Source organism: Apteryx mantelli, chromosome 3 (assembly GCF_036417845.1).
Source record: "Apteryx mantelli isolate bAptMan1 chromosome 3, bAptMan1.hap1, whole genome shotgun sequence".
In the NCBI taxonomy this organism is placed as follows: Eukaryota; Metazoa; Chordata; class Aves; order Apterygiformes; family Apterygidae; genus Apteryx; species Apteryx mantelli.
The window spans coordinates 2,156,745-2,173,834 of NC_089980.1; the positions used below are offsets into that span (position 1 = coordinate 2,156,745).

The window sequence follows — 17,090 nt, forward strand, 5'->3', positions numbered from 1 at the left end:
CGCAGGTTTTAGCGGGCTTGGAGCGCCGCGACCGCTGCCGTGCTGGGAGCGGAGCTGAAGCGGCCGAAGTCTCGCGGTGCCACCGTGCCCGCAGCTCGGGCAAGAGAGGAGGAGAAATGATCGCTCATTCTAATTTTTCCCCATGTTTTTTCCCTCTGTTTTTTTCAATCAGCAAACTGACAGGAGCAAGAAAAAAGAGTCTGCGATTACCCGTTTCTCTCCCGTTCCCTAATGCTCCGTTGAGGGGAACTTGGTTAAGCCGGGGGTTTTGTGTGCGTGGACGTGCAACGCTGGTTCCTGCTCCGCTGCGCGCGTAGGCAACGGTCCGAGCTTCGCGGTAGAGCAACGGCTGTGCTGTTCCTGTATTTACACCGTTTTCCCTTCTTTCCCTTTAGATTAGAACATGTGAAGGTCTCCTTACGGTAATCGCGAAAGGTAAGAGCAACGCTCCCCGCAGGCTGCGCTACGGCACGCTGCTGGCTTCACTACCGCGAAAGCCGCCGCAAAGCTCGTGGGCTCCGCGGGCCGGTCCGTCTGCCCCGCTTCCAATAACGCTCCGCGGCGGGGGCGAGAAGGCAAAACCCTTCTCCCCGTCCTTGCCGATCCCAAGCGTCCCCGTGCCAGCGCCGTGCTCGTGCTCTGGGCTGGGCGTTAGTGCGTGCGCAACCGGGTCCTGACCCGGGGAAGGCCAAGGCGCCAAAGCTTGCGAGCCCGCCGTCGCGGGGGGCGCGCGAGCCCCGCTCGAGCTTGCCCGCCTGGTGGAAACGGCGTTATTTGGGCCACCTGCTGTCCTGCTTAACTGCGGGAATGCAAAGCCAGCACCTCCCTCCCACCCCTTCCCCCCGAAGGAAAACGCGGCAGGTTCGGGGTTTCGTGCAAAACGGACAGGTCCCCATTTTTCACAGCGCGTGCCTTTGCACGTTAAATCCCGTTTTTCACCTTTCTCTAATGTGATATTTTCCCTTCAGCCAACGGCCTCGCAGCGCGACTCCGCTGAGCGGAGGATTTTAGCTGAAAAGCAGCCGTGAGCTGGCAAACCGGCTCGGGCGTTGCGGGCGAGCCGGGCGCTCCTCGGCGTTGTTTCGGCAGCGCTTTGCTTTGCCGAGGCGTCCGCAGGCAGCCGAAACGCGGCCTCCGTGGCGGGGCCTGCGCTCTAAACCTTGCAGCATCCTCTAAACCTTGCAGCACCCCCCCGTTTTTGGAGCCCCCCCCCCCCCCGGCCCCGGCGAAGAGCCCGGAGCGCGGCACCACCTTTAGCGCAGCCATGGTGCTCAGCGGTGCTAAGCACCCATTTACAGCCGCTTTGCATCACTATGCCGAACGTTATGCAGAAGATCCTGGGGAATCTGGCCCATTTCGTTTTATCGCAGCTATCAGAAGAGCCAGGGGGGTGAGGGAGGTTGAAAGCACCCGGCATCGCTTGAGTTGCATGTCCGGAGCGCAGCTGGGTCAACTCTTCGTGCCTAGGAGGCAGCTTGGGTGCTGGACCTTGCCCGCATATGTGTGTGTCCTGCATGAGCCTGGAAGTGTTTGTCCCAAGGGCAAGGTTTTACCCCGTTATCCTGGGGCTGGATTTTCCATTCCTGCCCGGTGCGATGGGCAACGGGTCCGGCAGGCTCAGCCAGGCAGCTGGCTGCGCCCCCGGTGCTTTCTCTGCGCGCTCAACGCGTCCCCTTGGGTTGATGAAGTTGCTTCAAGACCATCGCCAAGCCGTGTTTATAGCGAGGTGCGCGGGGAGGAGAGCCGTGCCGCGGGAGGGCTGACGAAACGGCAAGCCGCGCGCGGCGGCGGCGTCCCGGAGCGAGCCGGAGCCGAGCTGGCAACAACGGCGCCGGGTTGCAACATGCGCTTTCCCGTTCCTCCCGGAGGGATTGCCGCTGCGCGGGGGGGGAGGGAGGGCAGGCGCCCACGCGCTCCCGCCTCGCTCGCTCGCTCGCTCGCTCGTTTAATAGCTCTGTCCTCAGCTGTTCGCACCGCGGCGAGCTGCTCGGCGGTGACCTCGAGCCGCAGCCGCCTTCGGGGAATAGTCGAGGCGTAACTCGACGCTGCCGAGCAGCGAAGCGCGCGTACGCGCAGGCTGCGCCGCAGCCGTTCAGGCTTTCCCAGGCTGCGGGTAACGCTCTCAAATCGCGCTCCTGAGTGCGAGAATCACGCGGATTAGCTCCGCGGTGGAGCTAATCAGGGAAACTTGGGGGGGGTTTTGTCTCCTTTAGCAAGGCTCATCCTGGGCAGAACCTCACGAAACTATTCACGCGGAGGAAACTGGGTTTTCTGCAACAGGCTGAATGCAGAAGAGCCTTTCAGTGCAATGCAACCCCCAAAAAATGATGATTTTAGCAACACGCTGCCTCCGTGGCTTTTCTTGGGCCTCAGGCACCGGCGCATCGGGTGCCCGAGCCCTGGGGCCGGCGTGCGGCGGCAGCACCCGCGTTGCAGCCGGTCTCGCCGGCCCACGGCACGCTTGCTTCCCCCCGCGGCCACCCAACCCCTCCGCCCGATTCCGGCTTTTCCCCTCCGCCCGATTCCAGCTTTTCCCCCCTGCCCGCTTTCTCTTGCAGGCCGCCTCGCCGCCGGTGCCAGCGCCGAGCTGCAGACCCCGGCAGCCCCGCCGCGCGCCGCCCGGAGCGGAGCCGCAGGGAAAGCCTCGCCGCTCCGCCGGCGCCCTCGGCAAGTCCGACCGAAGCGCTTCGGGAGCGGGGCGCCCTCCCGGGAACTTTAAAAAAAAAAGCAAACAAAAAACACCCTTGAAACGCGTTAAATCGCTCGGCGCGTCCGCGGAAGTCGCCGGGCCCGTCGCCGGGCCGTTTCCGACGTGGAGCGTCCTCTTGGAGCCTTGATTTTGGCTGGTCAACGCTCAGCGGCATGTTAGGGAATTTTGTCTAAACAGGTTTTTTCCCGTCCCGAAGCGCCGTCCCGCGCCGGGCTGCCGTCGAGGCGGCGGTGGAAGGGGATCGGCGCCCGGTCCCATCGAAAGCCGCCGCACCACTTGGGTTCGGACCGCTTCCCACCTGCCCGTTTATTTACGACGGAAACCCTCTCTCCCGGCACTAACGTTGGAGCGTTTCCTCATCCGGACTATTGCACGTGACAACTGCGTCACGTGAATTAGCCACGTTTTCTAGGTGCATGGAAGGATAAACACAACCAAAACTGCTTTTTGAAGCGCAGATGCTGCACTTCTGCAATAACTGCTCGTCGCCAAGGTTCGGCTAGTTAGGAGGCAGCAAACTTCCCGCCTCATCTTCCCGCAGCATCAGGGCAATAAGCTGCAAGGTGAAGCACCTCTGATCGGAGTAAAATAAGCTTGGAAGTTTTTGAGGACATACAGCGTCCTGCTGGCACTTTGCCTAGTAAGCAAATACTTTATTTTGAATAGAAAACGTATTCCAGTCTACGTATGTCATACGTTTTTAGAGGTGGAAACTTTTTTCCTAGCTTAAAAAAAACCTGCGTTATGAAAATAAGGAAAACGAGAGCCATCGTACTGTAACAGCTCGAAGCCTTCGCGTGCGGAAGGATGTGCGGCTTACGGGAAAGCTTCGTCGAGGCTCTGCCTTGCGGCAGCGACGCAGGCGACCGGCTGCGAGCTTCCGCCTCGGAAATGCTGCCGGGCCGGCAAGCGGCGGCCTGCGGGATGGGGGCCGCTTCCAGCACTGGGTTTTCATGCACCAGGATGAGCGAGGGAGACAGCTGTAAAACAACTAGTACTGTTTTAATTTTCTTTTCTTTTCTTTTTTTGATGTTTTGTACATTAGCGGCTGTGCCCCAGTTTGAGTTTCGTGTCAGATACCTCCAGCCTTCCTAATCCTCCTCAGGTCGAGTTCAAAAATTGTTGCGTTTTGTTCGATTATTATTATTATTATTATTATTATTATGCTATTATTTAGCACGTATATGCACATCTTCCTTTAAACCTAATGTGATTCGTTCCCAGCGAAGGGGATTTATTTTGAAGTGAAGCAAAACGCACCGTTGGGCCACCGTTTTTTTTGCACTTCTACTTATGTGTTAACGTGAACGTCTGTCTCTTTTCATGCCGGCAGCAGTCTGTGTTATTTCCCTGTAAATAAGGAATACTATTGGATAAATATTTACAGTAATGCTAAGATAGCTTGACATTGTGCTATTAGCTTTATGCAGTGGTTTATTTGGTTCTAGCAGTAACCAGCTTCTCAAGCCCGGCCTAACCACACGCGGGAGCTTGCGAGCGGCTGTGCCGGTCACGCCGAGCGGGAGCTGGGGACGGCAGCGCTTCGCGGGACGAGCGGTCCGGCGAGGGGCGGCGTTTGCAAGCGTCGCTTCCGACTGCCCTTTCGATCTTCCGCTTTGGATTTTGCTTCTGCTTTCTACTGACCGTGCGTCCGTAAAGTGAGTTAGAAAATAAAATGTGTATTTTAATTTATTGCTATTGTATTTTCCTGACGGGATAGGAGAGGCTGTCATCTTGTTCGTAGCTATCCAATAACTGTCTGAACTAATATCAAGGGCATTTTTTTCCGAATAAAACTAAATTTTTCTCTTTAGAGCAATGCAAATCTCTAATTCAGGGAAGAATTAAAATGCCAATAAAAACTGCTATTTTCCCGATGTTGAAAATTTAAAAAAATTTCATTATTTGCGAAATTCTGGTGGGCTTTTGCGGTATAAAACAAACAACAGAGCCGTCCCGTCGCTCCTCCGACACCGGTTAAACCTTGGAGCACCGACTTAAGGTGAGATGCAAGGTCACATCTCCTCTCCCGGCTCCGCGGCGGCGGCGGCATCCTCGGCGCTCGCCGAAGCGGGGCGGGAAGGGGGGGGAATGCGGCATTTCGCTAATACTAATTACAGACCGTTACTAACCCCCCCAAAGACGTTATTTATAAGCTATTCACGGCAAGGAACGCGCGATGGCGAGGCGGCCCGTTCCGAGCCTCGTGCCGCCTTCTTGCCGAGCGATTTGCATGAGCATTAAAAACAATATGTTCCTAATGGTGATTTTCCACTCTTACGGAGGCATTACTTAAGGAGATGAAGGGGTGCGTGTGCATTAACTCCCGCTTGTGCCGGTGCGAGCGATATGAGATGATTTGGCAGTGGGAAAAGGGGCTTTGCGCTGCCGGTGCGGTGTTTTGAACGCAGATGAAGAAGTTCCCTCTTGAATTGCCTTCAGGTGCTTTAGTCGGAAATGGAGCCAGATCGGTTCTTTAACGTCACCATTTGTGGAAATAACTTGACCCAGGTAGCAGGAATTAGGACCCCCGGCTTCCACCCCTGGTCGGAAGAAGACCTACGGAAGCTGCTGGGACGCGCACGGCTGTGTTCCTTGCCGAAGAAGAGTTAGTGTGAGCAGATGCGTGTGCATGTTTTCTGAATCGGAGCCGAAGTTATCAAACACACCAGCTTCCGATAACGTGCGGAAAAAGGATCCTAAATATATATATCTATGTGTGTGTGTTATTTTCCAGATCAGAACCTCGGGAACCATCAGCTGCAGATGTTTTCATGAGCTGTTTTTCTTTTGAACTACTACTGGAATACATTTAATTTGCATATGAAAAACCATAAAAGTAGAAAATGAAGTGATGGCTCAGTTCTTTACCCCCATAAATAACAAAGCATTCTGATTTCAAGCTCAATTATGTCATTTATTGTCTCTCTCTCTCTCTCTCCCCTGCCTTGCTACTGCGGCAGATACCTCATCAATTCGGAGACCCAAACGGACCCTGAAGTTACGCTAACATGGTACGCTGGAGAAAGAAGGGAGTCTTTGCTCTGCTTTAAAATAGTTTCATGAATCAACTTTCCAGTCCCGTGAGAAACGGTTTAAAAAATTAAGTCTGTACCAAGCTACTGTGGTCCTAAGGGCGTTGATAAGGAATATGGAGAACATCATGAGACATCGTGGCCGTTACGTGGTTATTTATGCTCCATAAGCTTCCAAGTAGGGTGGGATTTTTTTCATTACTTTTAAAAGTAGTAAATGATTCTTTTCTAAAGGGAACCGTAGGCACAGGTAATTTAATTGGAGTGTGAGGATAACTGTTAGAAAAAAATCATTTTAGAGTGATAGTAGTTGCGGGAGGGTTTCTGAAAAGTTTCCCCGTGGTATGGACCACCTCCGCCGGTCCAGCGACACGTTTTTTCCGAGGGACTGTGCCGCCAGGGTGGCCTGAGACCAGGCTGCGCAGGTCGGGCTCCGTCGGGCTCCGTCCCGTTCGGGTGCCTTTCTGTGTATCACAACGCCTGCGAAATGGAAAAGCCGTGCCCGTCTTCCCGGTTAACGTATCAACGGGTTCCACGCGGCAGCCCTTTCTTATGCGAATCGTATCGCAAACTAAATTTAATTAAAAGCAGTTAGGGCTGTAATGAGGCTTTCTAGCTGCAAGGAACGGGCCGAGCAGCGGCGTGGGACCCGCGCCAGGGTCCCGCCGGCTTCCCCGCAGCGGGCTGCGGTGGGGGGACACGTCCAGGGGCCCAGGCATCCGGCTCCTCCGTCTCCGCGGCCAGGTGCGCTGGGGGAGCTGCCGCAGCTCCGATGCAGATCGCCCGCCGGTGCGCGGGAAGGCGCCTCTGCAGCAAAGGCGGGGGAGGCTTGCGGGGACGTGTTTCGGGGAGGCCGGGCAAATAATAAAGTTTGGAAAGGCTGTCCAACCACGCATCCCAACTGCACATCCCATCCACGCATCCAACCACACATCCCAACCACGCATCCCATCCACGCGTCCCAACCACACATCCCAGTCATACATCCCATCCACGCATCCCAACCACGCATCCCATCCATGCATCCAAACCACACCCCCAACCACACATCCCAACAACATATCCCAACCAACCACGCATCCCAACCACACCCCCAACCACGCATCCCAACCACACATCCCAACCACACACCCCAACCACGCATCCCAACCACACATCCCATCCATGCAACCCAACCATGCATCCCAACCACCCATCACAACCACCCATTCCAACCACACATCCTAACCACGCATCCCATCTACTCATCCCAACCACACACCCAAGCACACATCCCAACAACACATCCCAACCACACATCCCAACCACACATCCCAACCACACATCCCAACCAACCACTCATCCCAAGCACACATCCCAACCATGCATCCCAACTACACATCCCAACCACGCATCCCAACCACGCATCCCAAGCACACATCCCAACCACGCATGCCACCTGCAAAGCCTTTGGCTTCCCGCAGTTTTGTTTTCCAGCTAGTTCTCCAGGCAAAGGCAGGCGACGGCTGCGGGCGCTGCTGTTCGGTGACCGCTCTGCTGAGGTCAAAACTGTTAGAAAGAGAACACGTACGTTTGAGACGTACCATTGCCGAGGATTTCGGGTATCGCTGTCGCGACACTTGGCCGCGCTGCCCCTCGCCACGGGGCCGCTGCTGGTCTAGCCCGAGCTTTGCACCCGCGCTTCGGCGGTGGCCTCTGCGCTGCGTTTCCAAAAGACCCTCGAAGCTCCTGCAGCCTGCTCTCCTCTTCCAGCGCGGTGGCCCGTGGTGGCCGTGCCCCTCGCTGCTGGCACCACAGAAGAAGCTAAAGGGCTTCCGTGAAACCTCCCGCCTCTCCCCAAACTCCCTAACGCCGCAGGTTGTGAGATGAGGCGGGGGGAGCCCAACGGTTTGGCCTCTCCACCCAAGGTGCCCAAGTCTTCATCTCGCCTTGCTGCTCCTGGGCACGGGCGCCCCCGTAACCACCCTCCACCCGCCCCACGCTGGGACACCCCCGGGAGGACGCGTTTTCCCCCCCCCCATCCGGCCGCCCTAGCGGATGCCCCCGGGCATCGCTTGGGAAACCGGCTCCGACGCCGGCCGAGGGGACTTCCGTAGCGCCCTGAAGACGTCCTTGGAGCAGCTCCTGCTTTTCATGCGTGGCGCTCGCTGGCCCGTGAGAAGCCGTGCCAGGTGGCGGCCGGCTTGCACCCGGGGCTTTCCGAGGCTGGAGAGGCAGGGAATAAACAGCGCTTCTGGCCAGGCGCCTCTGGCTGCCCGCATCCCTCGGGGTGTCGAGGCCCCGTTCTCCTTCCCGATGTATCAGTTTACGGCCAAAACCGCAGCTTAGCTTGGGACGTCTGAGTCCCGGTGTAACGAGCTCGGTTTCCTGGGAATCAGGGCGGCGGGAGCCTACTGGTTTTGGTGCTTTTTTAGCCTGAGCCAGTGAGGCAAAAAAAAAAAAAAGCCTCATTTCTCTTTCTGTAGACACTCTGCTGAATTACCCGAATTAACCCGGCGGTGCTGGGAGCCGCCACCGCCGTCGGGGCGCGCGGGGCGCGCTGCCTCCGCAGGAGCGGCTTCCCGAACCGCCCAAACTGCAATCTTTCAGCCCAAACCGGGCTCTTAACGCGTGCGCGCGCGCGTGTGCAGCGAGGCATCTGCACTCGCGGCCGCCGGTCGAGCGGGAGCCGAGCGCCGTCAGGTCGCCCCTGCGGCAGGGGAGGGAGCGAGAGGGGGAAAGCGCGCGGCTCTGCCGGGACACTTGCTAGGAAGACGTCACTTTGGGAAAGATGTCACTTCTTTGGGAAAGACGTCACCTTGTGAAAGGTGTCGCTGCCCCAGCGCACGTTCTCACCTCTTCCCGGTCTATACCGATGCTATAGGGATTTCGCTAACAAATCCGAGGACTCCCTTTCCCAGCAAAGCGGGGCAAATCCTGCATCTGGCAGCCACGAGCCCCGGATCGCCCGTTCCCACCGGATCGACAAGGGGGGTCCCGGCCCGGGGGATGCGGCTGCGTTGCATCCCGCTCGCCGCCGGCCCAGCGAGCCGTCTTTGCGTGCCCCGCTGGCTCGGCCGCTCCCGGCCGGAGTCGCAGCACAGGGGCCTTCCCGACGGATGCTCCTGGGGCAGCGGCGAGCCAGGACCAGGCTGGAGCGCAGGGGCTGCGGCAGGACACGGCTTTGCCGCTTACGCCAGGCAACGACCGGGCACCATCCTAGCAGCAAAACGCCTCATTTTCCCACTTTTCCCCCCACCCCGCAAAGCGCCCCCTCCCCATCCCAGCGTTTTCACCCCTTGGCTTGCCGGGGGGGGGAGGAAGGGGAAACAGACCCTTTTTCGGTGCCTCCTTCCGAAAGGGATGCGCCGAGCCTCCCCCCTCCCCGCTAATTCCCCTTTAATGAAGCTCGTTACGGGGCGCTGAGCAGCCCGGTGCCGCCACCGCGGCGGCGGCGGCGGAGGGGAGCGCGGGGGGGGGGGGAAGGTGAATTTGAAAATATTTTATTTTGAATAGTAAATAATTATACAGTCGAAACAGTTCTATCGAAGCACTCTATAAATAGCTAACAGTTAAGAAAATAATGTGTGTAGAAAAAGAGATTGCATCTAAAAGTAAGAGCTGTCAGTTGCGCAGGATAAAACGGTTAAGATCGTGTGTTATTCTAGGTATAAAAGTTAAAACCTTTTTTTTTTTTTTCCCCTCCCTTTTTTTCCCCCCCCCTCTTTTTTTTTTAGCAGATCCCTTTAGAAAAAAGAAAAAGATCTTCTAAAACGCACAGTGAAATGGCAGGAGGGCGCGGGGACGGGGGAGCGGAGCGGAGCGGAGGGGAGGAAGGAAGGAAGGGGGGGGAAGAGACAAAAAGCGCATCAAAACATCCGCGACCAAATAATTAAATCAATCGATCAATCTCCATAATCAATATAAATAAATAACCAATAAATAAACATAATTACTCAAACCAACATATACAGATAAAAAGTCAAACCGGTGGGGGCTCTACCTGGGGGGGGGGGGGAAGAAGGACGGCGGAACAGCGGGAAGTTGGCGTGTCACAGTTAAGGCAGTTTCTACAGCTTTTTTTTTGTTGTTTTTTTTTTGTATTTTTTTTTTCCTCTTCGGAATCACCTCTGCTCCTCCGGAGACCACCCAACAGCGGAGAGTTCAAGGCATTTGTGGCCGCGACTAGCCGAGAGTCGCTCTTCAAAGCGGTTTGATTTGTTCGCGTTAAGGGAGAAAAAAAAAAAAAACCAACAAAAAGAGGAGAGGAGAGAGGAGGGGGAAGGGGGGGAAACAAGGGGGGGGGGGAAACAAACCCGACGGGAAAGAGGCGCAGAGGCGGACTCCGGCAGTTCGCAAGCCGCGTTAAAGCTACACGGGGGGGGGGGGCCGGTGGCCCTAGCAGGCGGGCCGCAGCGGCACCTGGAGCAGCACGACCTGCCGGTTCTCGGACGGGTGGCACTTGTTGATGTGGCGGGTGAGGCCCGGCGAGCTGTAGAAGGTGGCGGGGCAGTGCTTGCAGGGGAAGACCTGGGCGGCGTGCAGCAGGCGCAGGTGGCGCTCCTGGCCGCTGCGGCTGGGGAAGGCCTCGCCGCACACCGGGCACCGGCGGCACGTCGTCGTCGCCGCTCCCCCCCCCGCCGCCGCCGCCGCCGCCTCCTCGCCGGCGGGCGGGTGGCCGAGCAGGTGCTTGCGCAGGTAGGCCTGGCGGCGGAAGCGCTTGGCGCAGCGCGGGCAGCCGAAGGGACCCTCCTCGGCGCCGGCCTCCGAGGTTCCGCCGGGGCTCGGCGTGTCCCGCTCGCTGCCGCTGCCACTCGCCTCCCGCTCCGCCGCCGCTTTGCCGGGCTCGGGCGCCGCCTTGGCGGCGGGCGGCGGGCGCGGCTTGTGCCAGCGGCGGTGCGAGGCGAGGTTGGCGGGGCAGGAGAAGACCTTGTCGCACTCGGGGCAGCGGTACTCCACGCGCACGATCCGCGAGCACTTGTGCTGCGCCAGCGCGAACGGGTCGCCGTACTCCTCCTTGCACAGCTGGCAGATGAACTCGCCCAGCGGCCGGCACCCCCCGCCGCCGCCGCCGCCGCCGCCGCCGCGGGCCCTGGCCGGCGCCTCCACCGGGCCCTCCTTGATCTTCAGCCCCAGCACGGGCGACGTGGTGACCTCGTCCTCGAAGGTGAGCTTGCGGATGGCCTTCGCCTTCTTGCCCCCCGCCGCCGCCGCCGCCGCCGCCTTGGGCTTGCCGGGCTCCGCCGCGGGGCCCGGCGGCCGCTTGGCGGGCGGCGGCGGGCGGGCGGCGGGCGGCAGAGGAGGCGGCGGCGGCGGCGGCGCGGGGCCGGCGGCGGCGGGCGGCGGCTCGGCGGGGCCGGCGGCCCAGAGCTTGAGCTCGGCGGGGGCGAAGAGCAGCGAGTCCATGCTGCTGGGCACGGCGGGCGCGGGGAAGGACTCGGCCGAGACGGGCGAGCCCAGGCTGAAGCCGCGCTCCAGGTACTTCTCCCGGCTGACGGGCCGCGTGGGGCTGCGCAGCGCCTGGCACGCCGCATCGGGCGTGCCGAAGGGCACCGGCGGCGGCGACTCCCGCCGCGGCGGCGGCGGCGCCAGGAGCGGCGGCGGCGGCGGTGTGTCGGCGGCGGCGGCGGCCGCCTCGCGGCAGCCGCGCACCCGGTACGACACCGGCGTCGGCCTCCTGCTCCGCTTCACCAGGAAGCCGCGGGGCATCTTCGGGCCGCCGCGAAGGCACTTGAGGGGCGGGAGGGGAAGAGGAGTGGGGGGGGGGGGTCTGGAGGCTGGGGTGGGGGGGGGCGCGGCGCCTCGGTGGCGGCCGCCTCCCGCGCCCCTGCGGCGGAGGCGGCGGCGGAGCGGGCGGCGGCCGGCGGAGGCACACGCGTCCCCTCTGCCCGCGGCGCCGCCGCCGCGCCGCCTTTAAGCGGGGCGGGGGCCATTGTTCTGGCCGCCCGCCGCCGCGCGCAGCCAATCGCCGCCGCCCGCCGGGGTGGAGCCGGCGCGGCTGCACCTGAGGGGGCCCCTCCCCCCCCCGGGCGCGCGCGCGCGACCCCCCCTCTTCTCCGCGGGCGGCGGCACGCGCGCCCCGCCCCCCCCACCGACCCCCCTCCACACACCCCCCCCCCCCCGCGCGCGCGGCGCACGTGCCCGCCCTTTGTGCGCCCGCCCGGCGCGCGCCGCGCACCCGCCGCGCGAAGGGGGGCGGGGAGGGGGAGGGGGGCCGCGACACGCGCCGGGCGGGAAGCGCCGCGCAACGGCCCGTCCGGGGAGCCGCGGCGGCGGCGCTGCGGCCCCTCAGAGCGCCGGGGGGATCCGGAGCCGGTGCCACCCGGCCTCCTCGCCACGCTCGCGGGAGCGACGAATTGTCCACTGAGGGTCCGTCGGGGTGGAACGGGTTGGGGGTGCCCCTTTTTTTGGGGGGCGGGGGGGGGAGAAAACTCGATGTGAAAAAGAAAACTTTTATTATTGTTGTCATTACGGAGAACGCGCTTCCTCTGGCGGGGAAACGCTCCTTCTCCCAAAGTCGGCGAGACGGAGCGCGGTCCGAGCGGCTCCCCCGCCACCTTTGTGAGGGGAATGAGCCCCTCGCCGCTGCGGTGTGTCCGTCCGTCCGTCCGTCCGTCCGTCCGCGCCCCCTCCCCGCTGCTCCACTTCGCGTCGTTACCCTGCGAGTCGCGCCCGGTCCTCGCTTCCCCGCTATACGGCGCTTGGAGGCGGCGGCGCGAGCACACAGCTCCCGGCGTTTGATTTTTTTTTTTAATTTTTTAATTCTTTACCCGTTAGATAACGAGGCGAAATACGGACCCTTTGGGGAGTGTGTGTGTGTGTGGGGGGGAAGAGCCCAACCTGCCCCCCTGACCTCGCGGGGGAAAAAGCGGGCGAAAGCGCACCGAACTGCGAGTTCTAACCCGCGGCAAGCGGCGGAGGTGCCGCCAGGCTGCTTTCTGCGCTTGTTTTGCTGGTCCCCGCCAGCTGGAAAAAAAAAGAAAAAAAGAAAAAAAACACAAAAAAATAAAGCGGGGGGGGGGATAAATCCCCTCTCTGCGCGGGGCGGGGCCGCGCACAAAGGGGCGGCGGCCGCGCCCCGCGGGCTCCCGGGGCGGCGGCGGCGACAGCGGCCGTTGCCGCGGGCGCCATTAGCATACAGCTGCGCCCCCCTCCCCCCCTTCCCCCCCCCCCCCCGCGCGGGGCACGCGCCGCCCGCCCCGCCCCGCCCCGCCCCGCCGCCCGGGGGCGCCCCCGCCCGCCCGCCCGCAGCTGCCGGGTCACGGCCGCGCGCCCCCCCTCCCCGCCCCCCCCTCCCCGCGCCGTCTGTCCGCGCGGGGCCGGCGCTCGGCGGGAACAATTAACGGCCGCGCCGCGGCATTCAAACCTCACGTGCCATCTGTTGAGCGGGGCGGGGCGGGGCGGGGCGGGGGCGCGGGCGCCGCCGCCGCGGCCCCTCGGCGGCCGCCCGCGGGCAGCGCGTACATGGGCAGGTGGCGGCCGTGGCCGCGCAGGTAGGCGCGCACGCGGCCCGCCGCGCGCCGCTCGAAGGCGATCTCCGCCAGGTGCCTCTCCAGGAGCTGCCGCGGCGGCGGCGCCTCCTCGTCCGCGCTGTCGCCGTCGCCCGGGCGGCCGAGGAGCGGCCCCGGCCCGGCGCCGCCGCCCACCTGCAAGGCGAGGACGGCGGAGGGGTGACGCTGCGCCCGCCCGTCCCCTGCGGCCCGCCACCGACCCGCTACATCGGAGCCTGCGGTCTAATTTACCGGCTCCTCCTGATCCCCTTTTTTTTTTCTTTTTTCTTTTTTTTTTTTTTTTCAGAGCAGCCACAGCTGCTATTTGAAAAACCAGACCATTATTTCTTATCGAGGACAAGTGCCTTTTCCAGAAAATCTCGCGGCGCGCACGTGCGCCCTTGCGGTGCCGCTCCGGCAGCTGATGGAGGTGCGGAAACCCGGCTCCGCCATCTGCATGTTTGCATAGCTGGAGCTCCGCATGGTGAAATAAACACATGTTTGCGGTCCTGCGGCAGGGTAAACATGCCAAGCGCCATCGCTCGGCTTTCAGCGGCGGCCGAGAACATCCTGTACCCGAGTCGTAAATCAAAGGCAGCGCTGGGGTGAAAAGCTCAATGCACGGCTTAAAGAATTAGCCCCCAAACCAGCTGTAACTCTGTGCTTCCTGCGCCCGTATGACTTACGACTAGCGTACGCTTACTTATGCGTTATCCCGAAGTATAGGAGACCCAGTTCCAGTCTCTGTGAGAACTGCCTGCCTTTTGTACATTTACACGTGCCGTTCTTACGTTCATCTCTTTCGGATGTGTCATTTTTTTCCCCTCATTTTTACGTTTCGCTGCTAGTTTGTCTGCGTGCTTAAACGAGCTGCAATGACAGCCACAGGAAACAAAGGCAGTAGGTCTTTTGCTCCATATAGAAATACAGCCGATTTCAAGGCTCTTATAATGTATTCCATAGGTGCGCATGTGACATTTAGTAAATACCAAGATAGTTAGCGTCACCATGAAGAAAATCGGAATAAAAATGCAAAAAGTAGTGACAAATGGGCATTCGGGTGCAGATGCGGTAATGTACGTTCATGTAAGCAATCCTGACTCATAGAGGTGCTTTCAGCGAGTTCAGTGAGACTATTTTTGTGTGTCAGGGCTGCTGCCAACGAGAAAAGGGTGAGGCAGGCGAGTCTTTAATTCTGACATTTGTAGGACACCAATTCCCCTTTCTCTCGAGCTGTTCACATTTGCAGCGTGCGAAGCGTGGCTGAGTGATGGCAAGAAAAACACTTCTCATCAGGCCTCCCATTCTGCACAGGATTTCATTTTGTCTTCTTTTATAGATGTCTTTCAAGAGAATCTAAAATAAAACTGCACTGAGGCACCTTCTCTACCGTGACAATAGGAGGAAAATTACATCTAGCCCTTCTGGGAGGAGGCAGGGGTCGGGCGTTTGTGCAGCTACAGCTGTGACACATGACAGCACACCACGGTTTGGGCCATATAAATGAGTGGGCTACAGTCCACTCGGCGTCCCTTCCTTTTGTATCTGCTTATAGTTCATTCTGTTCGTTTCCTACGCTGTTAAAAATTCTGTAGCGCGAAGGCTTGAAAAAAACGCAGTCGCGCAGAATTTCGGGATGTGAAACAAAAGCAAAAGCGGCACGAGGAGGAATAGGGTAAATTGGTCCCAAATAGTGGGTTGGAAGTATCGAGACTCAGACTGTAATTGTGTTTTAGATCAGCCAGAAATTCATATTTGGGGTGGGGGGGGGGTCTTAAAATCGTTAGAAATCTGCTGTGGTCTGTGGGTGCTTTCCATGCAATGCAGTGCGCTTTAGATTTTGAGGAGGCAAAGTTATGGACTACTGAGCCTTTATGCTGAGGGCTACAGTGCTAAGACTGAAGCTGCGGCAGCAGCAAACATTTTCATTTCATCCTTACTCGGGAAATCCAGTTATGACTGAAAAAGCCAGCTGATTTCCCTCTGTCAGCTACAAAAGCCATTCCCAGAAGCGGTGGATGTTGAAGGATTTACTTCTCGTAGGTCCAGATAGTTTAGGATGGCGTTTGGGGTATTCATATTATGAAACCTTTTTTTTTTAAAAAAAAAGTGATAACTGAATGCATAAGCTTACAGATTTTTGCCAGGGAGTTGTACTAAACTGCATATGTAATGCAAAAATGCTGTGTAAGAAAACAAAGTAACTTAATTACAAGTTCTACTGGCAAATTTGAAAATATGTAAAAATTACAAAACTGCTGAAACACATGCTGAAACATGAAACATATGCTGAACTTGGTGAAATCCCTCTGTTTTAGGCATAGAATATGTTCAGGTTTCCCAAAGACAATAGCTAAACAGAAATGTAAAGCTTTAGGAGAAAAATGGGAAAAGAAACCAAAGTGAACAACAGTAACAAATTACCCAAATAATAAAATGCCCTCTCCAGTCATTTTTCTTACCTCGCTCGTCATTAGGATTTGGCGCAGTTCGTTCTTAAGATCAATAAACCGATCGTGATAGATGGCCATGGACCAAGGTTCCCTGAAGTAGCTGGTTAAAAGAGAAGAAATTTAGTTATCTTGTGAACCTCTCATTAACCACTAATAAAGTATTTACCTGCTTTTTTGCCTTTATAAATTACAGTTCTGGACCCATCATGATCGTTTGTTCATAAAATGCCTCCCGTAACAGCATGGTCAATCAATTCTTTTAATGGATGTTCCTGATGTACAGCCAGCTTCAGTAATTACATTTAAAGTGGCTTAATTCAGAGCTGTGGCAAGACCCAGTGAAGAATCCTGATTTTATCAGAATTTAAAAGCCTGAAGACCTGTAAAGAACGGTGTCTCCATTATCTGTCCTCATTTGAGGAAAGCAGATTGCAGGATTAACTGAACTGCTGCATAAACAAATTAAATTTGTGTAGACAATGACACAAATGTTGTTCATCATTAAGGTTTCTGGATTAATAAAGGCCAGAAAAACAGGCCACCGCGGTGTTGCAATATGTTCTTTGCACTAGTGCACCGACGCCAAATTGAACCGATTCGGGGAGGAAGCGCTTGCAACTTTTCCTTTTTCTTTCGGTGCCAGCATCCGTGACAACATCCTCCTTGTGAAAAAGCGGGAAAAAGGCCACCGCGCCGGGTACCTGGCAGCACGTTGCCAGGGTGGTTTTTTTTTTAATATGCTCATCCCATCACGCGCCGTTTTTTCGCCGTCCCTCCGTGTTGCTCCGGGCATCGCGGGCTCTCGGCGCCGGGGCTGCCTCTCTTGCAGGCGGGTGCAGCAAGCGGCGCGCTGGGACCCCCCCCGCTAGGCGCTGCCGCGGTATAAATATTTGCCGGTGCTGTTGCGACTCCCGCGCTCTTGTGACGGCAAACGCTAGGAGCCTCCGGCAGCAGGCTTGGCGGCGCGTCGCCAGGACGGAGAGCAGCTAGTCTTCCAGGTGTTAGAAACGTTGGAAAAGACGAGCTCGGCTCTAAGTATCGTGATTAAAGTAATTACATGCCTACAATACGTGCAGAGAGCTGGAAACGGATATTCCCCAAATATTTAAACAAACATCAATTAAAAAAAAAAAAAAACCCGCCACCCAAACCTTTAACTTAACGTTGGTACGAGATACCAAAGCAGCGGAAGGGGGGGCGGATTGCATACTAGAAAACACGAAGATAATTAAAGACTCGGTACTTTTACTGATAATGCCCTGCTAAAAGCCATGTTCCTCTGGCCGAGCATTTTGTTTTATCTTTTCAAGCTAGCATCTTAGTTTTAATTCTGACTCCGATAGTGGTTTCATCTCTCGATTGAGGCAAATCTTTTAACTGCGTCGCCTTAATTAAGTTTTTCAGCTGCCTCACCGAGATGCTG

At 58.1% G+C, this 17,090-nt stretch overlaps 3 protein-coding genes across 3 annotated transcripts in view; 1 reads left to right on the forward strand and 2 right to left on the reverse strand.

Moving 5' to 3' along the window:
- Positions 1-4,587, forward strand: part of RALGAPA2 (Ral GTPase activating protein catalytic subunit alpha 2) — a 178,506-nt gene extending 173,919 nt beyond the window's left edge. The window contains exons 39-40 of the mRNA XM_067292610.1: positions 396-435; positions 2,559-4,587. Of these exons, the coding sequence (XP_067148711.1) occupies positions 396-400 (5 nt within the window). The 3' untranslated portion in view covers positions 401-435; positions 2,559-4,587. The remainder of the gene's footprint in view (positions 1-395; positions 436-2,558) is intronic.
- A 5,458-nt stretch (positions 4,588-10,045) lies between these two features.
- Positions 10,046-11,433, reverse strand: INSM1 (INSM transcriptional repressor 1). Its single transcript, XM_067292613.1, has one exon. It carries the CDS (start codon positions 11,431-11,433, stop codon positions 10,123-10,125), a length of 1,311 nt encoding a protein of 436 aa, XP_067148714.1. The 3' UTR covers positions 10,046-10,122.
- Positions 11,434-13,091: 1,658 nt separating this feature from the next.
- Positions 13,092-17,090, reverse strand: part of CFAP61 (cilia and flagella associated protein 61) — a 140,856-nt gene continuing 136,857 nt past the window's right edge. Inside the window, exons 25-26 of the mRNA XM_067293896.1 lie at positions 15,677-15,767; positions 13,092-13,370 (exon numbers count right to left, since the gene is read on the reverse strand). Coding sequence (XP_067149997.1) covers positions 13,092-13,370; positions 15,677-15,767 — 370 coding nt within the window. The remainder of the gene's footprint in view (positions 13,371-15,676; positions 15,768-17,090) is intronic.

Bases quoted from the DNA above. Each gene is read 5' to 3' on its own strand.
- INSM1 (XM_067292613.1), bottom strand. From the start codon at position 11,433: ATGCCCCGCGGCTTCCTGGTGAAGCGGAGCAGGAGGCCGACGCCGGTG.